Source organism: Coregonus lavaretus, assembly GCF_964263955.1.
Source record: "Coregonus lavaretus genome assembly, chromosome: 1".
In the NCBI taxonomy this organism is placed as follows: Eukaryota; Metazoa; Chordata; class Actinopteri; order Salmoniformes; family Salmonidae; genus Coregonus; species Coregonus lavaretus.
Genome location: NC_139988.1, coordinates 19,594,660 through 19,618,408, shown reverse-complemented (window position 1 = coordinate 19,618,408; position 23,749 = coordinate 19,594,660). Strand labels below are relative to the sequence as shown.

Below are 23,749 nucleotides of genomic sequence, written 5' to 3'. Positions count from 1 at the left end.
AAATTATCTGAGTTATTTGTCAATCCTATAGATTTGAAGCCTTGTGCATGCTTACATTTGACTTGACAGTATATACAACTTATATATAACTTATATATTGTATACATTTATATAAACTATATAATATAACTTACATAAATGTATATAAACTTGACGCATCATATTGTTAATGTCACTCTGATAATACTTAGGTACATTTTTAAGTCGGTCTGGATAAGAGCGTCTGCTAAATGATGTAAATGTAAATGTAATAAAGGATAATAAAGGCCTTTCAGTGACCCTTGACCCTCAGAACTACTGCAGTTGTACTGTACTAATGTAAAAACTAAGCCTTCTTCCATTGTTATCCCAAATATAAATAATCAAGTCAAATCAACATATTAAAAGTTAAATGGTTTTGGTTGCATATCATGCTAACTGACTGTTGTGTTAACCATCAAGCTGGTCTATAGATCACTCCTTTCACTGTGTTTGTTGGAATCTGGGGAAGGGGAAGCTCAAGGATTGGGTCACCTGAAACCGCACATTACTTTAGTTAACGGTGCGAACCATTATAAAACAAATCTTACTCCGTTTGAACAATATAGAAATGCAATAAAACTATACAATAATAATAAATATAAATGTATATACCTTCAGTACAATTATTATATAATAAGTATTATAGGCATATAATACTTACAAATAATAATACATTTGACAATAAACTGCCATGGGTAACAATAAACTGCCACAAAAAACTACAAGACAACAATGGAGCTTTGATTTTAACAGGCGTTGAAGTGCAAATACTTTCCAGCTGTTGGTAGCAGCAGCAGGGACATTAATCATGATGATTGGAGGTGTGATCATATGGATGAAGGACTGAAGCAGGAATAAATGAAATAAAGAGGGGTTTTTACCAAACCACCAAGGATGAAGAAGACCATGAAAAGTCGTCCCAGGGTGGTTTTTGCATACACGTCTCCATAGCCCACAGTGGACATAGTAACCATGAGCAAGTAGACACATTCCCAGTAGGAAAGTGCTTGGGAATTTTGGAAGTTTTCCCAAGGATCCCCTGAGTTTTCCACCTAGAACAGAGGTCACAATAATGGATATAGAAAGAGAGGAACATGCAGAGCATTTTTCATGTACTCAATCCTGTATTACAACTTACTGACTTGCTTACATACTTACGCAATGGCCGTCTCCGAATACCCATACTTGCGTTCTAAATAGTAGGCATTTTGGGTATGCAACAAAAGTTTTATATTATGTGAAATTTAGAAAATTGAGAATGCTTTAAATGCTAGGATGTCATACTAATTTCGTCTTTTTCATCTAGTAAATTTCACACTATTGAGGAATAGAATCGTCCACGTGTGTCTGACAACAGCTGACAATCAGCTGAGGGTACGTGCTGTACCAAAATGAACGAATGGCGGGAATCAACGCAATTTGCGCATTAGATAGCGCATTCTCAGTAGGATGAGACTATTATGCTGATGTTTGCTTACTGCATTCGTTTTTACTTAACAGTACGTTCCAAATAGTATGTAGTACGATTAGTACACAGTATGCAGTTTTAGTAAGTAGTAGCCAAGACAGATTTCGGACACGGCCACTTCATTATTTACTTGATTGTTTACTTACGGACTTATTCACTTAGTCACGCCGTATCAATTATTTACTGTTCTCAGAACCACTTTAAAGGGGCTAGGTTGTACAATACTTTACTTAACATTATGTCCACCCATCTGTTAGATGTGTCAGAGACTGAGTATTTACCATAATACAGTACTTAGCCCTTCTGTTCTTTATGGCTCTCTGTAACTTACCAGATGTATGAAGCCTGCCGCTGTTAGCCATGTACTTATGAAGATTGAACATAAGTTCACCAGTTTTATGGAATTGCTATTGAAAACAAGAGAGCCAGACAATATCAATTAACACCAAAAGATCTTTGTGTGAGTTCAAAAGAAGAGCACCAGTACAGCATGCCCATTTGATAACACAATGAATAATTGGTAACACTAAATCGAACTATTATGTCAAAACAGTGCCAAAATATTGTCATGAATATTACATATCACAAAGTAGTTTCGCTGCCCTAGTTATTGCTATATAAGTGCCTAATGGAGATTTTGTCTGAAGAACATCCTTTGGGATAACGGATGATAGCTGGTTACAGTCTGAGCTGCTCAACCCACAGTATTATGTAACCGCAACAAAGCAAAAACTTGGTAAATACGTTTTTTAAAATATTATTTAAAAATCCAACATTTAAAACGAATGACGAACTAGCTTTCATGGCCGTTCACTTTTCAATACAGAATCAACTGTGAATACAAATGTTCCTAATGTATATACAGGTAACTGCCAAAATATAGGAAACACCAACATAAAGTGTGTTAATAGAGCATTGGGCCACCATGAGCCAGAACAGCTTCAATGCACCTTGGCATAGATTCTACAAGTGTCTGGAACTCTGTTGGAGGGATGCAACACCATTCTTCCACGAGAAATTCCATCATTTGGTGTTTTGTTGATGGTGGTGGAAAACGCTGTCTCAGGCACCACTCCAGAATCTCCCATAAGTGTTCAATTGGGTTGAGATCTGGTGACTGAGACGGCCATGACATATGGTTTACATCGTTTTCATGCTCATCAAACCATTCAGTGACCACCCTTGCCCTGTGGATGGGGGTATTGTCATCCTGGAAGAGACCACTCCCATCTGGATAGAAATGATTAATCATAGGTTGAAGGTCATCACTCACAATGGCAGTGTATTTATTGACATTTACCTTGCCCTCCAAGGCAGGGTTTCCCAAACTCGGTCCTCGGGATCCCAAGGGGTGCACGCTTTGGTTTTTGCCCTAGCACTACACAGCTAATTGAAATAATCAACTAAGCATCAAGCTTTGATAATTTCAATCAGCTGTGTAGTGTTAGGGCAAAAACCAAAATGTGCACTCCTTGGGGTCTCGAGGACCGAGTTTGGGAAACCCTGCTCTAAGGGGTTGAGTGGACCATGCCAGGAGAATGCACCCCATACCATAACAGAGTCGCCAGAACCCTCATTTACTCAATTGTTTCCTTTATTTTGTCAGTTAACTGTATATTTCTAAAGTAATGTTACAGTGACTTGCATTGTTCTGGCCAGTCTAAGAATGGCCTGACCCCAGTCCACTCATGTACTGTGTGTTCTGGCCTTACCTCCATTATAGTAAACAAGTCTGGGGATTATTCCAGAAAAAATGTTGAGCTATAAGCTCTTCCTGACATCTGTGCAGCACAAGCTTTAATTTTAAGCAGTGGGGTAAATTGTAGAATTCATCAAGCTGCATGATGTCCAATATGTTTCAAAGAGCAGAATCACGTGGCACACATGCACAATTTGGAATTTCAATGAAAAATATTGAAGTGAATATTGGATATAGGATATGTTATACATCCTAAAGAACAATACCTAACATGTTAGCATTTCAGTTTTTAAAAGTGACAAAAATTATTTGCTTGTTATCACAGAAGTACAGTATGATATAATATGGTAATTTCTTTCATTCTCCAGATATGACAGGAATATACCAAACTGTTCCCAACTGACTGAAAGTAGGCCAGGTCGCAGTTGTAAATGAGAACCTGTTCTCAACTGGCTTACCTGGTTAAATAAAGGTGAAATAAAATTTAAAAAAAGGTCATGCTCAGTTGACTAGTTTCCAAGAAAACAATTATTTGATCCAATAACAAAGTTGGAACAAAGTTGGACAAGTTCTGAGAGGAGGTTCTATATTTAAAAATGTACAGTAGCTACTTAACCAATAAGGCCCGAGGGTGTGTGGTATATGGCGAATATACCACGGCTAAGGACTGTTCTTACGCACGACGCAACGCGGAGTGCCTGGATACAGCCTTTAGCCGTGGTATATTGACCATATTCCACAAATCCCAAGGTGCCTTATTGCTATTATAAACTGGTTACCAACGTAATTAGAGCAGTAAAAATACATGTTTTGTCATTCCTGTGGAATACGGTCTGATATACCACGGCTATCAGCCAATCAGCATTCAGAGCTCGAACCACCCAGTTTATAATTAAAGGCTGCTATATCAGAAGAGCCCGTGAGTGTATTGTATAATTGTAACTGTATCAATATTCATCACAGAGCCAGAATTACAAACATTGTCATAACATAGTGCATGCAAATGCTTTGAATACTACTAACTACAATTAATAAACATTGAATTTTACTGAAATTGAATACACTGAAATTGGAGAAAATAATAATGCACTTACCTTGTTTTTAATATGTTCAAAAACTGTAAGATTTCTGAGAACTGTATCAATCTTAAGGCCCTTAAAAACCTCAAGCCTGTGTGAGAGAAAAGTAAAAGTAGAAGTTACTCAGAGTGAATTATTTGCATGTTATTTACATAAGTCCGCCTACAGTAAATCCGGTAAAAACACAGGAAACCAACACATAATTGCATACCTTTGAAGCCTTCATCCATCTTTAAAAGCTTAAATGAATTCATGATTAATAGCAAACTAAAGGCCTCTAAAAAATATATATATATATAGACCTAAAAAAAAAAAAATGCAGCGACGAAGCAAGTAGCAGCAACTACAAAAATGTATTTAAAAACCTTACTAAAAACAACAAACTCTGCATCAAATAATCTTCTGAAGAAAATAAATACAATGCTAATATCAGGAGACTCACTAAGTGACAAAGCACCAGCGTCTACCAGATCCATTTTTCATTACTAAGGACTAAAAGAGCGAAACAGCAAGAGATGAAAACCTGGATTAGTCAGACTAAAGACAGGTGGATAAACCCAGTTAGATGGATCAACAGTCGCATTACGTCAAATAATCCCACATTTGTAGCCATTTGTTTTTTAAATCTGCTAAATCTGAGTACCCTTCCAAGAGTTTAAGGACAAAGGTGCACCAATGAATTGCCAAATGCTGTCGCATGTGTGTGTGTGGCACAGGCCACACACACACACACACACACACACACACACACACACACACACACACAAAACCAAACAGCCTGTGGCTAGTCGTGCTCACCAGTATTATCTAATCATCCAACAGTTCAATGAGAAAGAATGAATTGCTTATTTTTATAGCACAAAAGTCTGTTTCAGTACGGCACGCAACAGTATGTCAATCCCACAATCCCCTGGGTTAACTATGTGTACTACAACACATGTGCAGTAGATGTAGACCTACTGTATTGTCAATGTTGTGTCACCTAGAATATATAATTACATTTTTATTTTTTTAAATGACAATATATTGTATTTTCCTCCATTCTCAATGATTATTGTCCATAATTTCCTAAATTATAAAATCAGATTATGTTACTCATAATACAGTTTTCTCAATCGCTTTTTTACAAGTATGTGGTAACCTCTTATGTGGTAAATTCACATTGCAATACATGTTCATATGGAATACTTGCTTTTCACAATGCGATGCTCACATTACTTTTGATATGATTGTCTTCTCAGTTATTAAAATAAATTGTACTCTTACTTAATCAAATTTCTCTTAATTGATAATCACTTACCCGTTTGGTAAACCTATAGATTTTAAACAGTTTTGTCTACTATATACATATGTCGACACCTACAGAACTAAAATGTATGTTTGCAAAGTATAAAGGTATAAAGTACGATATATACAGTGAGGGAAAAAAGTATTTGATCCCCTGCTGATTTTGTACGTTTGCCCACTGACAAAGACATGATCAGTCTATAATGTGAATGGTAGGTTTATGTGAACAGTGAGAGACAGAATAACAACAAAAAAATCCAGAAGAACTCATGTCAAAAATATTATAAATTGATTTGCATTTTAATGAGGGAAATAAGTATTTGACCCCTCTGCAAAACATGACTTAGTACTTGGTGGCAAAAACCTTGTTGGCAATCACAGAGGTCAGACGTTTCTTGTAGTTGGCCACCAGGTTTGCACACATCTCAGGAGGGATTTTGTCCCACTCCTCTTTGCAGATCTTCTCCAAGTCATTAAGGTTTCGAAGCTGACGTTTGGCAACTCGAACCTTCAGCTCCCTCCACAGATTTTCTATGGGATTAAGGTCTGGAAACTGGCTAGGTCACTCCAGGACCTTAATGTGCTTCTTCTTGAGCCACTCCTTTGTTTCCTTTGCCGTGTGTTTTGGGTCATTGTCATGCTGAAATACCATCCACAACCCATTTTCAATGCCCTGGCTGAGGGAAGGAGGTTCTCGCCCAAGATTTGACGGTACATGGCCCCGTCCATTGTCCCTTTGATGCGGTGAAGTTGTCCTGTCCCCTTAGCAGAAAAACACCCCCAAAGCATGTTTCCACCTCCATGTTTGATGGTGGGGATGGTGTTCTTGGGGTCATAGGCAGCATTCCTCCTCCTACAAACACGGTGAGTTGAGTTGATGCCAAAGAGCTCCATTTTGGTCTCATCTGACCACAACACTTTCACCCAGTTCTCCTCTGAATCATTCAGATGTTCATTGGCAAACTTCAGACGGCCCTGTATATGTACTTTCTTGAGCAGGGGGACCTTGCGGGCGCTGCAGGATTTCAGTCCTTCACGGCGTAGTGTGTTACCAATTATTTTCTTGGTGACTATGGTCCCAGCTGCCTTGAGATCATTGACAAGATCCTCCCGTGTAGTTCTGGGCTGATTCCTCACCGTTCTCATGATCATTACAACTCCACATGGTGAGATCTTGCATGGAGCCCCAGGCCGAGGGAGATTGACAGTTCTTTTGTGTTTCTTCCATTTGCGAATAATCGCACCAACTGTTGTCACCTTTTCACCAAGCTGCTTGGCGATGGTCTTGTAGCCCATTCCAGCCTTGTGTGGGTCTACTATCTTGTCCCTGACATCCTTGGAGAGCTCTTTGGTCTTGGCCATAGTGGAGAGTTTGGAATCGGATTGATTGATTGCTTCTGTGGACAGGTGTCTTTTATACAGTTAACAAACTGAGATTAGGAGCACTCCCTTTAAGAGTGTGCTCCTAATCTCAACTCGTTACCTGTATAAAAGACACCTGGGAGCCAGAAATCTTTCTGATTGAGAGGGGGTCAAATACTTATTTCCCTCATTAAAATGCAAATCAATTTATAACATTTTTGACATGCGTTTTTCTGGATTTTTTTGTTGTTATTCTGTCTCTCACTGTTCAAATAAACCTACCATTAAAATTATAGACTGATAATTTCTTTGTCAGTGGGCAAACGTACAAAATTAGCAGGGGATCAAATACTTTTTTCCCCTCACTGTACAGCAATGTACTATTATGATGACTATTCTGATTTTAAATCTGATATGGACAGAAACAGAAATTTACTGCATGTAACAAAAGCATCCCTTATCCCTTATACATATAATTAGGAATAAAGTGACTAGGCAACAGGGTAGATAATAAGCAGTAGCAGCAGAGTATGTAATGAGTCAAAAGAGTTAGTGCAAAAAAGGGTCAATGCAGGTAGTTAAATCGTTAACCAATAGCTACCAGGACTAACTATTTAGCAGTCTTATGGCTTGGGGGTAGAAGCTGTTCAGGCTCCTGTTGATTCCAGACTTGCCTTCCTCTGACACTGCCTGGTATAGAGGTCCTGGGTGTCAGGGAGCTCGACCCCAGCACCTTGTATGCCAAGCAGTTTCCATACCAAGCGGTAAAGCAGCCAGTCAAGATGCTCTCAACGGTGCAGCTGTAGAACTATTTGAGGAACTGGGGGCCCATGCCGAATCTTTTCAGCCTCCTGAGGGGGAAGAGGTGTTGTCGTGCCCTCTTCAGGACTGTGTTGGTGTGTGTGGACCATGATAATTCCTTAGTGATGTGGACACCGAGGAACTTGAAGCTCTCGACCTGCTCCACTATAGCCCAGTTGATGTGGGTGTGCTGTTGTGGCAAATTCGTCCTTATACTAATCAAAGAACCAAAGTATTTCAGAGTTTTTGTAGAATTAAGAAAGACTTTATTACATACGTAATAGAGCCGAGGTGGTTTGCAAAACATCTCCTTTCACCGCTCAGCTCTCAGTTTATATAGTCATTTTACATACATTTTTAGCTTAACCCCTCCCTCTTGGGTTCCACCACCACTGTCTCCAGTTTCCACCTCTTGACCGCTCCGCCCACTTCCTTAGTTTATGATAGTGGCGAAATCTGACTTCTATTCAGTTTGGAAACAATGGTGGTGTGACCAATCAAGCTTTGTCATGCACAAATAACAGCCCTGTCATGTAAAAATAATCATGTTCAGTTTGAACTTTGTTCAACCCTGGCTCACCCTGGCTTGACCTGGAGATGGATTGTGGACAACATGGCAGGCCCACAATCAATCTCTCAAACATACCCAAGCCTAACCCCTCTGTCCCAGCCCGTCATGCTATAATTTAATCAGGAAGACGCTCAAGGAGAGACAAAGGGTTCAGCCTGGTTTCAGTCACTGATAAGATAAGACAACCGAAGACAGGTCAGATGACCAGAGAACAAACACATAAACCCAGTGAGAGAAACCAATTACGTTCTTGCCTATCAACAAAGATGTATCAATGTTTAACCCTGGCTCCGTGTTTGTTGATTAACCATGTCTATCCCGTAGTCCACTGAAAAATCCTCATCATATGGTTAAAATCTAACAGAGCCATTTCCTCTGCTCTGTTTCAGGCCTCTTCTTGTCATGTTGTGATTAACTATTTAACCATACATTGTTAGCTTGTCATGATGTAATTAACTATGCTTGCTATGCTTAACTGGAGAAAAAAAACATCAGTGCTCGGCCCTCTGTTTCCTGTAGTCCACGATCAGCTCCTTTGTCTTGCTGATGTTGAGGGAGAGGTTGTTGTCCTGGCACCACGCTGCCAGGTCTCTGACCTCCTCCCTGTAAGCTGTCTCATCATCATCAGTGATTATGCCTACCACCGTCGTGTCGTCGGCAAATGTAATGATGGTGTTGGAGTCGTGCGCGGCCACGCAGCTGTGGGTGAACAGGGTGTACAGGCGGGGACTAAGCACGCAACTCTGAGGGGCCCCCGTGTTGAGGGTCAGCGTGGCGGAAGTGTTGTTGCCTACTCTCACCACCTGGGGGGGATCCCGTCAAAATGTCCAGGATCCAGTTGCAGAGGGAGGTGTTTAATCTCAGGGTCCTGAGCTTAGTGATGAGCTTGGAGGGCACTATGCTGTAGTCAATGAACAGCATTCTTCTTCTTCTTCGGTGGGGTTTAATGGCAGTTGGCATCCAATATGTTGCATTACCGCCCCAAACTATAGTATAAATCCATTATACTTTGTAATACAAAATGGGAAAAGGAAAAGAAAACACCCTTCAACTAACCCTACATTTAAAAACCCACTACCTCATTCCACTACTTTGACCCTATCTTCTCCTGCACCATGCCAACGGCCTGGGAGGACGGTACACCACCCCTCGACACACCCTGTAACTCTTCTGAAGTCAAATCTCTTATACCCAAATACTTCTCTGCAGCTGCCACCACAACATCTATCTATTTACATTCCATTTCTGCTGTACAGTTGATAACCATTGCTATGAACCCTAAGAAGCCAACCTTACTGAAGCATATATCACTTGTTGGCCTATCGCACTGTGCTGGCACAGATCTACTACTCCTTCACCCTTGACCCATCCTCCTCTACTTTCTTCACTGCCTCAGCATACAACACCAGCACTACTCTGACTCTGGCCATTTCAACCTGCCTCTTTCGCACCGGACACTTCCGATCCCCAGCAACATGGGCACCCCTACAGTTGACACACAACTTTATCCACCACAACTACACAATCCTCTGTCCCATGCCCTCCTGCACACTTCCCACATCTTGTAATCTCCCTTCTACACACTGCTCCGACATGACCACAAACGTTGCACGAACAGCATTCTTACATAGGTGTTCCTCTTGTCCAGGTGGGAGAGGGCAGTGTGGAGTGCAATAGAGATTGCATCATCTGTGGATCTGTTGGGGCTGTATGCGAATTGGAGTTGGTCCAGGGTGTCTGGGATGATGGTGTTGATGTGAGCCATGAACAGCCTTTCAAAGCCTTTCATGGCTACAGATGTGAGTGCTACGGGGTGATAGTCATTTAGATAGGTTACCTTGGTGTTCTTGGGCACAGGGAATATGGTGGACTGCTTGAAACATGTAGGTATTGCAGACTGGGTCAGGGAGAGTTTGAAAATGTCAGTGAAGACACTTGCCAGCTGGTCAGCGCATGCTCTGAGTACACGTCCTGGTAATCCATCTAGACCTGCGGCCTTGTGTTAAAGGTCCTGAACAGTCATTCTGAAAAGTACTTTTTCTCTCATGGATAACTACCAGGAAGTTTGAAAAGATAGGCTGAGTGGATGGGGAGCTTATATTCATGAACTCGCCTTGACTAACAGTTTTTTGAAATGCTTATGTCAAGCAACCTGGAGGCAGTGAGCAGTGTTGCAGAAAAATCATCTCAAGCTAATTTGGTGATACACAAAGCAACTGAAACAACACTGAAATTGCATCTATAACCAGGTTTTGATCCAACCTTTTATGCGAGTAAAGTACATAAAAAATGTAAAGACAGGCCTGATGGAAACAGAACATTTTTCGGAAAACTTTCCAAATGTCGACAAAACAATATACGCTAGACAAGGTGGGATCTTTTTGTGTCGGTAAAATTAATTATTTTATAAATGTCGGTGGAAACGCTTTCATGCGCAAATATTTATATAATAATCATCATATCGAAGTAAACTTGGAATCACGCGATGACATGTTGTGTGGTCGTCCCACTACGACTCGGGAAAGCATACAGATTATTAGGCTACAGATTAAATAAATTATCATGAACTTCACAGGGTGGTGAAAGTGCACGGTGATGAGCTTGATGCTCCTTTCCAATAAATATTGAGGGTCTTATTCTGGTAACATGATAATCAATGCTTGGCTGCCATTTGAAAAATATCAATAATCTCATCATGTAGACTATACACTAAGTATACAAAACATTAAGATCACCTGCTCTTTCCATGACATAGACTGACCAGGTGAATCCAGGTGAAAGCTGGACGAGTCTTGTGAGACTCTCATGAAGACGTACATGTCGGTTGTTTTGCTCTAAGACAACCACAGGCCTCAAAAAACTTGTCTGCAGGTCCTCTGGTACCAGTTGAAAAGATTAATGGAAGTATTATGGAGACTGTTTAATGCCAAAAATAAGGGGTTAAATACATGTTTAAAATTTTTTTACAAATATGTTTCCTGATCTTTCTTATATCTCTAAGATATGGGACAGACACTTCAGAATACACTTCCTTTAGATTTTTTCTTGGGACTATCTGTTGTTCCATGTAGTGAATCTGTTATTCAATGCGTTTTTACGGGCTAATAGCAGTATCGCCCAATTTTTTTTTTATATACACTTCAGAGAATGCCAAGAGTGTACAAAGCTGTCATCAAGGCAAGGGGTGGCTATTTGAAGAATCTCAAATATAAAATATATTTTGATTTGTTTAACAATTTTTTGGTTACTACATGATTCCATATGTGTTATTTCATAGTTTTGATGTCTTCACTATTATTCTACAATGTAGAAACTAGTCAAAATAAAGAAAAACCCTTGAATGAGTAGGTGTGTCCAAACCTTTGACTGGTAGTGTATATTTTTTTGACTTCAAGGGGTCTTAAAATTCTAAATGAAATAGCTAAATGATCCTTGGTATGACCTTCTTAAAACAATTCCATATAGCTTAGTAGAAACCCCCCTCCCCCAGCCTAGACAGGACTTAGACGCTTATGGGTTAACAAAGGATTTTTAAGCATTGAGACAATTGAGACATGGATTGTGTATGAGTGTCATTCAGAGGGTGAATGGGCAAGTCAAAAAATGTAAGTGCCTTTGAACAGTGTATGGTAGTAGGTGCCAGGCACACCGGTTTGTGTCAAGAACTGCACTGCTGCTGGGTTTTCCACGCTCAACAGTTTCCCGTGTGTATCAAAAATGGTCCACCACCCAAAGGACATCCAGCCAATTTAACACAACTATGGGAAGCATTGGAGTCAACATGGGACAGCATTCCTGTGGAACGCTTTCGACACCTTGTAGAGTCCATGCCCTGACAAATTGAGGCTGTGGGAAAATGTGCATATTGTTTTTATGCACAGTTTTGAATATTCGCATGAAAATCTGTCGCCAACTGTATGGAAACCTAGCTAATGATATAAAAAAATATATATACATCTCCCATTTGGCATGTATCATGACGCGGTTTACAGCAGCATTGACGGATGTGTTGACATGACAACTGCATCAGAGTTTCGAACAACACTTCCTCCCCTTTCGTTCCATGCTGGCTGAAGACTTAGCTAGCCAGTAACTAGCTAACACCAGACACAGATGAAAGCGGAAATCTGCAAGTATCTTTGCCTTAGATGAATAGGGGAAACCTCTGCAAACACGCCTTATCCGATGTTGGTTACAAGGCGGTACTTACTTATTTAAATTAGGTAAGAGAATATCATGTTACTACCATTGGTGTATTAAAATGAGAGTTAAGGTGATGTTGCCTTGTCCCCTTAATAATGGATCCAAGTGTTTGACATGGGGGAGGGGACCAGTAACTTTATAATCAAACTTGATCAATGTAGAAGCAACAGTCTTTATTCATACTTTGGTCATCATACTTTGATCTGGTTTCCTTCAAATATCATCACATTTTATGAAAAACATGATTTTGACTGCTCACGACCTTTATCCTGTGTAAAGGTCTTACTCACATCGGCTATGGAGAGCGTGATCACACAGTTGTCCAGAACAGTGTTGCTAGCCTCGAAGCGAGCATAGAAGGTATTTAGCTCATTTGGTAGGCTCACGACTCGCGGCTGAGTTTTCCTTTGTAATCCGCGATAGTTTGCAAGCCCTGCCACATCCAACGAGCGTCAGAGCCAGTGTAGTAGGATTCGATCTCGGTCCTGAAGCTTTGCCTGTTTGATGGTTCGTCGGAGAGCGTAGAGGGATTTCTTATAAGCGTCCGGATTAGTGTCCTGCTCCTTGAAAGCAGAAGCTCTAGCCTTTAGCTCACTGAGGATGTTAACTGTAATCCATGGCTTCTGATTGTGATATGTACATACGTTCACTGTGGGGAAGACTTCATCGATGCACTTATTAATGAAGCCAGTGACTGATGTGGTAAATTCAATGCCATCGGATGAATCCCGGAACAGATTCCAGTCTGTGCCAGCGAAACAGTCCTATAGCTTAGCATCCACTTCATCGGACCAATTCCATATTGAACGCGTGTATAGCCTAATGTAAAAACAGTGTCATGTCCTGTAATTTACAGTACTGTAGCATACTACATTTAAAAGGACATTTTGAAACATGTATCTTTCATTTTTTGGTATTGGATTCTGGCTGTTAAAACAAACTAAATTGAGAAGATATCATTATGTTTTGTTTTAGTAAATAAATCAATGTTCTCATGGTATTTCATGATTTTTGGATCAATGGTTGTGTGGTGAAAGATGAATGCACAATAAAAGGTTTTGAATATAAGACTTGCTGCATTACAAGTGTTACTAGTTTGGAGTTTTGTACTAAGAGTTTAGAAAATTTACCACATGCTTGTGAAAATAGCACCAAAGCAATTGGGAAAAAAAGCAAGCTTGCAATGTAGAAACAAATGTCCTCAAAAGCTTGACTGTGTCAATCCCACAAAGTAACTAAAAAACATTACAGTAATGCATGATTCAAGGCCACTAAAACCTGCTACATGTACCAGCACTAGAGGTATTAACCAGGGTGTCAACGTCTGAATATATATATATATATATATATATATATATATATATATATGTGCTGAATATAAGTATCAAAGCATCTCAGGTAGACTGTAATATAATTTATTGTAGCAATTTCTACTCTAAAGTACTTATAGCTTATCCTCTCTTGAAATGAGTAAATAATCCTAAATAATCTTTAGCTAAACTGCAGCCCCAAGAGTAAACAATCAAGTGAAATTCATCTCCATAGACGTGCAGTATATCATGCCTTTGGTAACAAAAACGTTACAGTAAATCAAATATCTATAAATACAATATATAAACCATTCAGCATCTGACTTCCTCCACACTCATTTTTGTATTGATGTTACAGAAGCTTCGTCCAGATTGCAACACAACGCACAACACAAACCCTGGACCTGAGCTCTCGCTCTCTCTCTCCAGCTGACAAGATAGTCGGCAGTGGAATTTGGACCAGGCACAGCCAGCCAGCCTCCTGTCTATCATCTCCTACATCAGCTAGCCACGTCGTAAGGTCTTACCCCAGTAGGAGATTAAATGAAAGCAGGAAGTCAAGGTGTGACACAGGTTGTCCCGGTCCTCTTTCTCCACGGCCTGCCGTCGCTGGCCCATCTTGACCCTGTAGCCATTCTGAAAGAGCTCCCCGCAAGACTTCTTACGTCTCCGCGTGTTCTGAAACGTCTCAGAGCGCGTGCCCCCTTCGGGCCCTCGGTACACTAAGATCTTAGTCGGAATCATGATGTCTGTCTTCCAAGACTGACAAATATCTTTGGCAAAATGACGGGCAAGTCGGCAAAAGCTTCCTGAAATCAAAAGTAAGTTGCCCAGTTGTTGCTTCTCGTCAGTCAGTGTCCAAACATTGCTCAGTTCAAGGCTTCACAACATCCTCTGGTTTCGCGTTTTCCAATTCCTTACAACAGCTTACTCGATCTATCCCCTGCTTCTTTTCCCTTCCTTTATCACACAGCAAATCAATCAAAGGCTTTCAGTATCCATCTCCGACAGCAGAAAAAAGATGAGCAGGTGGGCTTAAACATGTCTGTGTCCAGCAGGGAGATGTAGGTGTGTTGGGATCAGATTTACCACAGACACTCATACTGCAGCATCCTCGTTGTGATCATCAGTGGTGTACGGCAAGCTTAAAGCAAGCCCCTCTTCTGATCCATCAGAATATTACACTATAAGCTCCTTTAGGATTCGCCAACCCAGAGAAAGACAGAGGCCAGACAGACGGTGAGGCAACTATGTCCTATTACTACCAGACAATGTACAGTACATCTCATCAGACTGCAGCTAGCCTATAGGATGGCCACATTCTGTCATAGACAGTCATTTTAGGGTGAATGTATTTTAACTCCTCAAAACTGTCACCAGAATGAAAGTGTATCACCACGTGATGTGTCAGTGCCGAGTCAAGCTCTGGGCAGATCTGAGTGGCTTCAGGAATCATTCATGAATTTCTCTCTGGATTTAGTGAAAGAACAATGATCCTGACTTTATCACAACTGCTGTAACAAAAGCTGACTGCTAGCTACAGTACATTCAAGCTGAATCTGTCACATTCCACATAGCAGCTCAATGTAGGAAAAGGCAGCTACTGTACAACAGACTGAAAAGCATTACATTATATTGATGGAAAGCTGACATAATAGTGCATATATTCATACAATATATCAATTGAGGTATATTTGCTATTGAAAATGTGTGCAATGAAAGTCATATCAAAACATCATATAAATGTTCAGTGAAATCCCACAGTGTCCAAAATCAACACAAAAGATAAAACCTTTCCAGCGAGATTACAGAATATAACATTTTCAAAAGCATCTATCTTATTTTCTTTCAATATCCATAAGTGCAATCATTTAAGGCTAGTATCAGTGGGCAGCTTAACACTAAAAGCCTCTTTCTGTGTTTATTTGTACAGCTCATGAGTAAAAAGCTGGAGCATTTGGAGCAGGAATTAGCTGCTATCTTATCTTAATGGGCAATGTTCTGTTGTTCCCTGGCACTTGCACTCGTCCCCGAAAAGCTCTCACAAAGTTCTTACTAAAGCAGCAATGAAGGTATGAATTTGAATGACAAACTGGTTTTATTTTCCATCCATAGGTATCAAAAACCAAAACAGTTGAACTTCCAACTAAGAATTAGTCAACATGGAAACTCCACTTGTAGGGCAGCTAGGTAACATCACTCAACAGAATTACTTGGTACGTTGCCGGGGTTAGCTACAGTAGTAACTTGGAGGGTAACCTATAAGCAGTTAGCTACAGTAGTAACTTGGAGGGTAACCTATAAGCAGTTAGCTACAGTAGTAACTTAGAGGGTAACCTATAAGCAGTTAGCTACAGTAGTAACTTGGAGGGTAACCTATAAGCAGTTAGCTACAGTAGTAACTTAGCATCTGTGCCTGTTTACTGCCAACTTACATAACAGTCCTGAGTGCTTTCTGGGTGGATGAATGTTTGTGTACAGTTTTTAGTGTTTGAGTGTATATTTGTGGATGTGTGTGTCTGTGTGTATCTATGTCAATGTTCAGACAGAACATTGGGGAAAAGGCTATTTGGTCAATGAGAGATTGAGCCTGACTAGGGATATAAGAGGGTATTCATTCAATGAGGGTAGTAGTGCTAAGCTCTAACCACAGACGTTACAGCATGACTTGGGTTCAAATACTATTCTAAATAATATCTCATACTTTATTTGGGCTTGATTGCGCTTGCCTGGCTTAATGAACCAATAGAATAGTCCCAAAATGGCAAACCCCGCTGTTAATTCAGATTTAGCATTGTGCTGTTAATTCAGATATAGGATTGCCAGGTCATCACCATCAATCTCCATCTATTTTTAAAAGCAACTGAATGCTAGAGCATGTCCTAGTTGGATGCACATAAAGGCCCAGCAGATGGCAGTCTTTTCTTTGGACAATGGACAGCCTGTAGGGGTATCTTACCCTATGGGCCTGGTCAAAGGAAGTGCACTAACTAGAGAATAGGCTACCATTTTGGACACTGCACTTTATCTGCCTATGGGCCCTGAGGGGTATCCTACGAATCAGGTTTGAGGAGTTAGCGAGGTAACTTTGTTAAACTCTGAGTTCAACTTGGGATAACCAGTCATACGAATGTGGCTCACCTTTTAGTCAGGTACATTTCTATGGCAACGAATCCTTCAGAACTAACTTGCTCCGCGGTAGGCTAAGTCAGGGCTAACTCCATTTATCCTGAATATAGTGTCTGAGGCGCGGGTTGAGGACTAATGAAATCAGATTCCTTGCCTGGCTACCCAAACTCCTTGCTCCAGCCAAATGCTACGCCACGCCCACGGACGTTTGTTTCTTCTCCGCAATGAGTCTGGATCTGAGTACCTCCCTGACAATTTCTAAAATGGAAATCCATTCAAGACCGTTTGATTGGTCCCAGAAACCAATGTGTTGGGCCAGAGCCAGAACACATGTGCGTATAGCGGCGTTTTGAAAATGTGTCATTGGCTTTGATACTCTGATTGGTTAGAGATGGTCCAATCGCTGATGACTTTGTTTTGTATAACACACCTCATTTTGATGTCAACTCAAAAGTCAGTACTTATTTAAATTAGGTAAGAGAATAAGACGTTACCATTGGTGTATTAAAATTAGGCTTTTTGTGAAATCACAAAAATCCGTTAATAATCCTGCCTCCTGAATCCAAGTGTTTGACATGGGGGAGGGGACCAGTAACTTTACGATCAAAATGTATCAATTTAGAAGCAACAGTCATTTTTCATACTTTGGTAGTCCTACTTTGATCTGGTTTCACCCAAATATCATCACATTTCATGACAAACATGATTTTGACTGTTCAGGACCTTTAAGCCTGGAAAATGAAGTTAACTGAAGCTGGTTAGCTTTAGAAAATCCTGAGTAGATCTATTGTAGCTTGCTTTATAGGATACCCCTCTGGTCAAAAGTAGAGCACTATATAGTGAATAGGGTGCCATTTGGGACGCAGACAGAGCTAAAGCTACAGTCAGAGAGGAGAGGAGGAGAGGGCCCTGAGCTCTGATTGACAGCTGATAAAGATAAGGCCCTAACCAACACCTGCATGTGATGAAGCAGAAAATCACCTCTATCTGTAATCTCTTATAGACCTCTCTCCCGGAGATGAGACACAGACTGCATCCCAAATGGCACCCTATTCCCTATATAGTGCACTACTTTCGACCAGGGCCCACAGGGAATAGGTTGCCATTTGGGACATGGCCTCAGTCACACATTCATTTAGTAGATTGATTTCTATTTTAAACGCAGTGAGGCAGGCAGGCGCCACTCAACAAAAGACTATTAACTTTAATATCCCGTTCATCATGTACTTTCAATTATAGACCCATTTCAATCAGTTCAATCATCATTCCAGGTACTGTGGCTAGGAAAACAAAAGAGCTCGATCAGTGACATGAAAGGTATTGAAATGACTTGTTGTATTCCATCATGGGAACCTAATCCAAGACTGACAGCAGCGCAATCCCACAACATTGGAAATGTACATTGACAGGAACCAGAAACCATCACCGCTAAGTAAACAAATGATTGCTGTCAATGAACAACCAATACCATTATTACAGTCAGCCCAAGCAGCTACTGCCAGCATCTACTGATGTTAAAAAGAGGGTAGGGTCCAACATAAGCTAACCAAAGTAAACCCAGACCAAAGAGGAATCCATCAGGATCAACTAGAAAACAATTATTTAATTGAACAGTGGGGCGGCAGGTAGCTTAGTGGTTAAGAGTGTTGTGCCAGTAACCGAAAGGACGCTGGTTCTAAACCCAGAGCCGACTAGGTGAAAAATCTGTCGATGTGCCCTTGAGCAAGGCACTTAACCCTAATTGCTCCTGTAAGTCGCTCTGGATAAGAGCGTCTGCTAAATGACTAATTTATTTAACAATCCATCTTTAAACCACTGTAATACACAGATGATCCACTGGGGGACGCTGCAGACCTGATCACCATCAAGGCTGAAATATAAAACATCACTTCCACATTTGGCCAACCTGTAGGCTGTATTGGAGCGATTGATAGAAAAGAGCAGACGCTCTGAGCAATCCAACCAGGACCAAGACTACTACAGTAGTACTGGCCCCTTTAGAGGTGTACAGGTAAACTGGTATACTGTACTTACCAAGCCAGCTTCTGTTGAGATAGACAGACACGAACACTGGGGGAACCGTGAAGAAGTCCACCACTGAGTTCACCTCCAGCCAGAACCACAGCTTGTCATTGGCTGCAATAAACTGAAAGGGAAAATAAACCAATTACCCACCAGCAGGGTTGGGGTTAATTCCACAAATTAAATTCTTAACTAAATTCCCTCTCCCTATAAATTTGAATTCAGACATAATTCAATTCCTCTTATTTCCAATGTTACGTAAATTCTAAGAATTCAAACCTCAATCCAATATTATCCCCAACAATTCCACAAATTCAAATTAAGGCTGATTATGTCACTGTTCAGACAGCCTAGCTATACTGGAAACACATGTACATGTTTAAATGACTTAAAACAAATCCTGGAGTCCATTTTTTATACTAAGTGCATTAATTCCATTAACTGGGAAATGTACAGATATTGAATTCCAATTCAATTCCATTCCAAATTTAAAAATAAATTAAATTCCAATTAAATTCCAATTCAAACAGTCTAATTCCAATTCAATTACAAAACCTGGAGATTGTTGAAATTCGAGTCGAATTCACCGTAAATATTCCACTTCATGCATGAATTAGAAATTTCAAAATTAACTGGAATTGACCACAACCCTGCCAACCATTCCCATTTTAATGTTGATACATGACTGTAGTTTGTTCATGGTGCAAAAAATACATTAAAGTTATGAAAGACAGATACCCGCAAACTTGAATGCTTCCACAGTTTTAATGAGTGCGATGTTTCGACTTGAATGACTTCGTTATCTGTCTTTGTTTCATGACATGATTGAAACTTCACTAGCGTAACAGCTTGTTGTGTACAAGTCTTATGTAGTAGCCTTGTACTTTCTTTACGTACCCGTAGACCAAAGTACAAGAGGAAGAAGACGTTGAAAGCCATGTCAATCTGTAGCGTGAAGTCTTTGTAGAAGTTCTGACAGGACTCGATGGGGCTGTCAAAAACACACAGAAAACAAAAATGTTAGAAATGTCTCACTTATTGAAGATGCATTCTTCTTTCCTGATTAAACAACTAAGAAGATGAACAAATAAAGAAGAATGAAAGAATTTGAAGGTGCAAAAGTTTGTATTTTCCAATGGATGTCTGTAGCGCAAATAACATGCATAAATAGACACAAGCACGTAATTGTAACATGTTGATATACACCTGATTAACCCTTAAGGAACTGTGTGTACATTATTCTTCTGAAACTCACATTTACATGTTAGTCATTTAGCAGACGCTCTTATCCAGAGTCACTGAGAGTAGTAGCATTTTGGCCGAACTGTGGAGTTATTGGCTCAGATTCATTTTAATTTCCACAGTCCAAAAAAAAAATAACGCTGTTGTACACAAATGGTAATCTGAAGATATCAATTCAATGTAATTAAATCCAAACCGAGATTAGGGACGGACAAACAATTATGTGGACCAAAAAACGATGTTTGTTTGAGATGATTATGTAAAAAGACAAACACGTAGAGAGAGAGAGGACACCGCTACGCTTGGTTCTGACATAAAGCTCCACTCATTCTGGGTCAAGCGTCCACAGGCCAGCCTGGCAGCTGGGACAGTTCCCCTCCTTCTCTCGCTCTCTCTCTCTCTGTCTTTAGTTAATGGTATTTCGTTATCAGTCCTCACATTGACTTTTCTGAGTTGCTTGCTGAGGGGGATACTACAATGCAAGCTAGATCTACTCAGGGTTTTAAAAAGCTAGCCAGCTTCAGTTAGCTTCACATTCCAGTTTAGGCTGTCATTCATGTTATGAAGGTGGATAATGATCGTGCACCCGCCGTTACTCGAGCCTGCGCGACCTGGGCTTGTAACTGCGCGTTCATGAGGCTAGTTGAATGCTGAAACATAAATCCATGGGCGAGTCAGTGCCACATTTTTATTTGTACCGAAATCAAAATGAAATAAAAGTTATCTTGCCAATTCAGCAGGCTATGGTGTGAAATAGGCTTTTAGAAGTGTAGTCTTTATTTTATTATGTATCGTTAATGGCATCTTTGGTCTGCTTTGGTTTGCTTATCAATGCACAATAACCATTTTTGCCACTCCTATCAATAAAATAATTGTATTAAGTCATACAAAAGTTTTACTGTGCGTGAAGTTTGAAATGCATTCTGTCATTACTACATGTTTAATGTGATAGGTATTTTAACATTACAATTTTTTACCACACAAAAAACATTTGATGAATAAAAATATTTAAAATAGCCTTTTGAGTAACTAAAACATCACCCACAATATTTTTTCCAGATAAAAATGCTCATAATGTGTGAAAAGTAACTTTTTCTCTCACGTCAAACTCAGAGCGACTTACAGTAGTGAGTGCATACATTCTCATTTTGACATAGAAATAATGAACACGTAGGGATTCATTCAATATCCTCGTGGTCCAGCGTGTCCAGTAGAACGGTTAATGCTAGAGGTGTGTGCAGTGCAGTGGCAGTAGTTTCAGGCTTGATATCATGTAGGGGTAAGACTTTTTTCATGTGATCAAGCAGCCGTAGCAGATGCTAGCAATGTAGTGTAGCCTTCTCACCCTCAACACTTGTATCTGGCACAAAGAATTCATATAAAGATAAATAAATAAATAGCCAAGTAAATGTTGAGTTGATCATTACCGTAGCCAGCATACATCATGTGACCCAAATCCAGTTGTGTGTAATGACAGTTCAAGCTTACTGCAAACATCCTATTCAATTACAGCACATTGTTGACAGTGCTGCCATATAGCCCTTGATTGCATTTTCCAAGTCTCACGTGGATATAGCCTACCGTACAGTGTTAACCCATATACTGCCTGCCGCACATAGTCATTGTATTCTAAATATAGCACAAAGCACAGCTGACACAGGACAGATCCATGGTCCAAGATGAACATGAATAATGATCAGTAATAATAGAGTTACACTGCAGCTCAACACACTTGGAATTTGATATTCTAGGCATACTCTATTCCGCACGTTCTAGTTTTGGTGGTTGGCAGGGGTTGGCCATGGTCTTTTGTTACGATATAACTAGGAGGTTGTTACTTATGAAGCATGCAAACAGACTCATATTTTGATTATGTAGATATAACTGCTATTCAAGGTATTGTATGAGTTATGAGGTTTTGTATGTATCATGGTAGAGGCTTAAGCAGGGTAGGTAGTAGAGTGAGTAGTGATATAGGGAAATGGTTCATAACGATCATTAGGTCACATCATAACCTAACCTACATCAGTAAACTGCATCACTTATATCAGTAGGTAGGCTACTTTAACCTACATCAGTAGCTAGGTATCATAACCTATAGTACCAGTCAAAAGTTTGGACACACCTACTCATTCCAAGGTTTTTCTTTATTTTAAAATGTTCTACATTGTAGAATAATAGTGAAGACATCAAAACAATGAAATAACATATCAAATCATGTAGTAACGAAAAAAAAGTGTTAAACAAATCAAAATATATTTTATATTTGAGATTCTTCAAAGTAGCCACCCTTTGCCTTGATGACAGCTTTGCACACTCTTGGCATTCTCTCAACCAGCTTCACCTGGAATGCTTTTCCAACAGTTCCCAAAATATGCTGAACACTTGTTGGCTGCTTTTCCTTCACTCTGCGGTCCAACTCATCCCAAACCATCTCAATTGGGTTGAGGTTGGGTGATTGTGGAGGCCAGGTCATCTGACACAACACTCCATCACTCTCCTTCTTGGTCAAATAGCCCTTACACAGCCTGGAGGTGTGTTTTGGGTCATTGTCCTGTTGAAAAACAAATGATAGTCCCACTAAGCGCAAAACAGATGGGATGGCGTATCGCTGCAGAATGCTGTGGTAGCCATGCTGGTTAAGTGTGCCTTGAATTCTAAATAAATCACTGACAGTGTCACCAGCAAAGCACCCCCACACCATCACACCTCCTCCTCCATGCTTCACGGAGGGAACCACACATGCGGAGATCATCTGTGCACCTACTCTGCGTCTCACAAAGACACGGCGGATGGAACCAAAAATCTCAAATTAGGACTCCAGACCAAAGGACAAATCTCCACCGGTCTAATGTCCATTGCTTGTGTTTCTTGGCCCAAGCAAGTCTCTTCTTCTTATTGATGTCCTTTACTAGTGGTTTCTTTGAAGCAATTCGACCATGAAGGCCTGATTCACGCAGTCTCCTCTGAACAGTTGATGTTCAGATGTGTCTGTTACTTTAACTCTGTGAAGCATTTATTTGGGCTGCAATCTGAGGTGCAGTTAACTCTAATGAACTTTCCTCTGCAGCAGAGGTAACTCTGGGTCTTCCTTTCCTGTGGTGGTCCTCATGAGAGCCAGTTTCATCATAGCGCTTGATGGTTTTTGTGACTGCACCGTGACACTGCACCGTATTGACTGACCTTCATGTCTTAAAGTAAAATGATGGACTGTCGTTTCTCTTTGCTTATTTGAGCTGTTCTTGCCATAATATGGACTTAGCCATTTTTGGTAAAAGACCATCTTCTGTATACCACCCCCCTACCTTGTCACAACACAACTGATTGGATCAAAGGCATTAAGAAGGAAATAAATTCCACAAATTAACTTTTACCAAGGCACACCTGTTAATTGAAATGCATTCATTTACATCATTTAGCAGACGCTCTTATCCAGAGCGACTTACAAATTGACTACCTCATGAAACTGGTTGAGAGAATGCCAAGAGTGTCCAAAGCTGTCATCAAGGCAAAGGGTGGCTACTTTGAAGAATCTCAAATATATTTTGATTTGTT

At 40.2% G+C, this 23,749-nt stretch overlaps 1 protein-coding gene across 1 annotated transcript in view; it reads right to left on the bottom strand.

The window, feature by feature from the left end:
- The window catches only part of LOC311127729 (calcium-activated potassium channel subunit alpha-1a-like), a gene marked incomplete at both ends in the record, with an annotated part of 208,256 nt that overhangs the window by 54,083 nt on the left and 130,424 nt on the right, over positions 1-23,749 (bottom strand). The window contains 5 exon segments of the mRNA XM_084159598.1: positions 903-1,073; positions 1,821-1,896; positions 4,283-4,358; positions 18,965-19,076; positions 19,850-19,943. Coding sequence (XP_084015724.1) covers positions 903-1,073; positions 1,821-1,896; positions 4,283-4,358; positions 18,965-19,076; positions 19,850-19,943 — 529 coding nt within the window.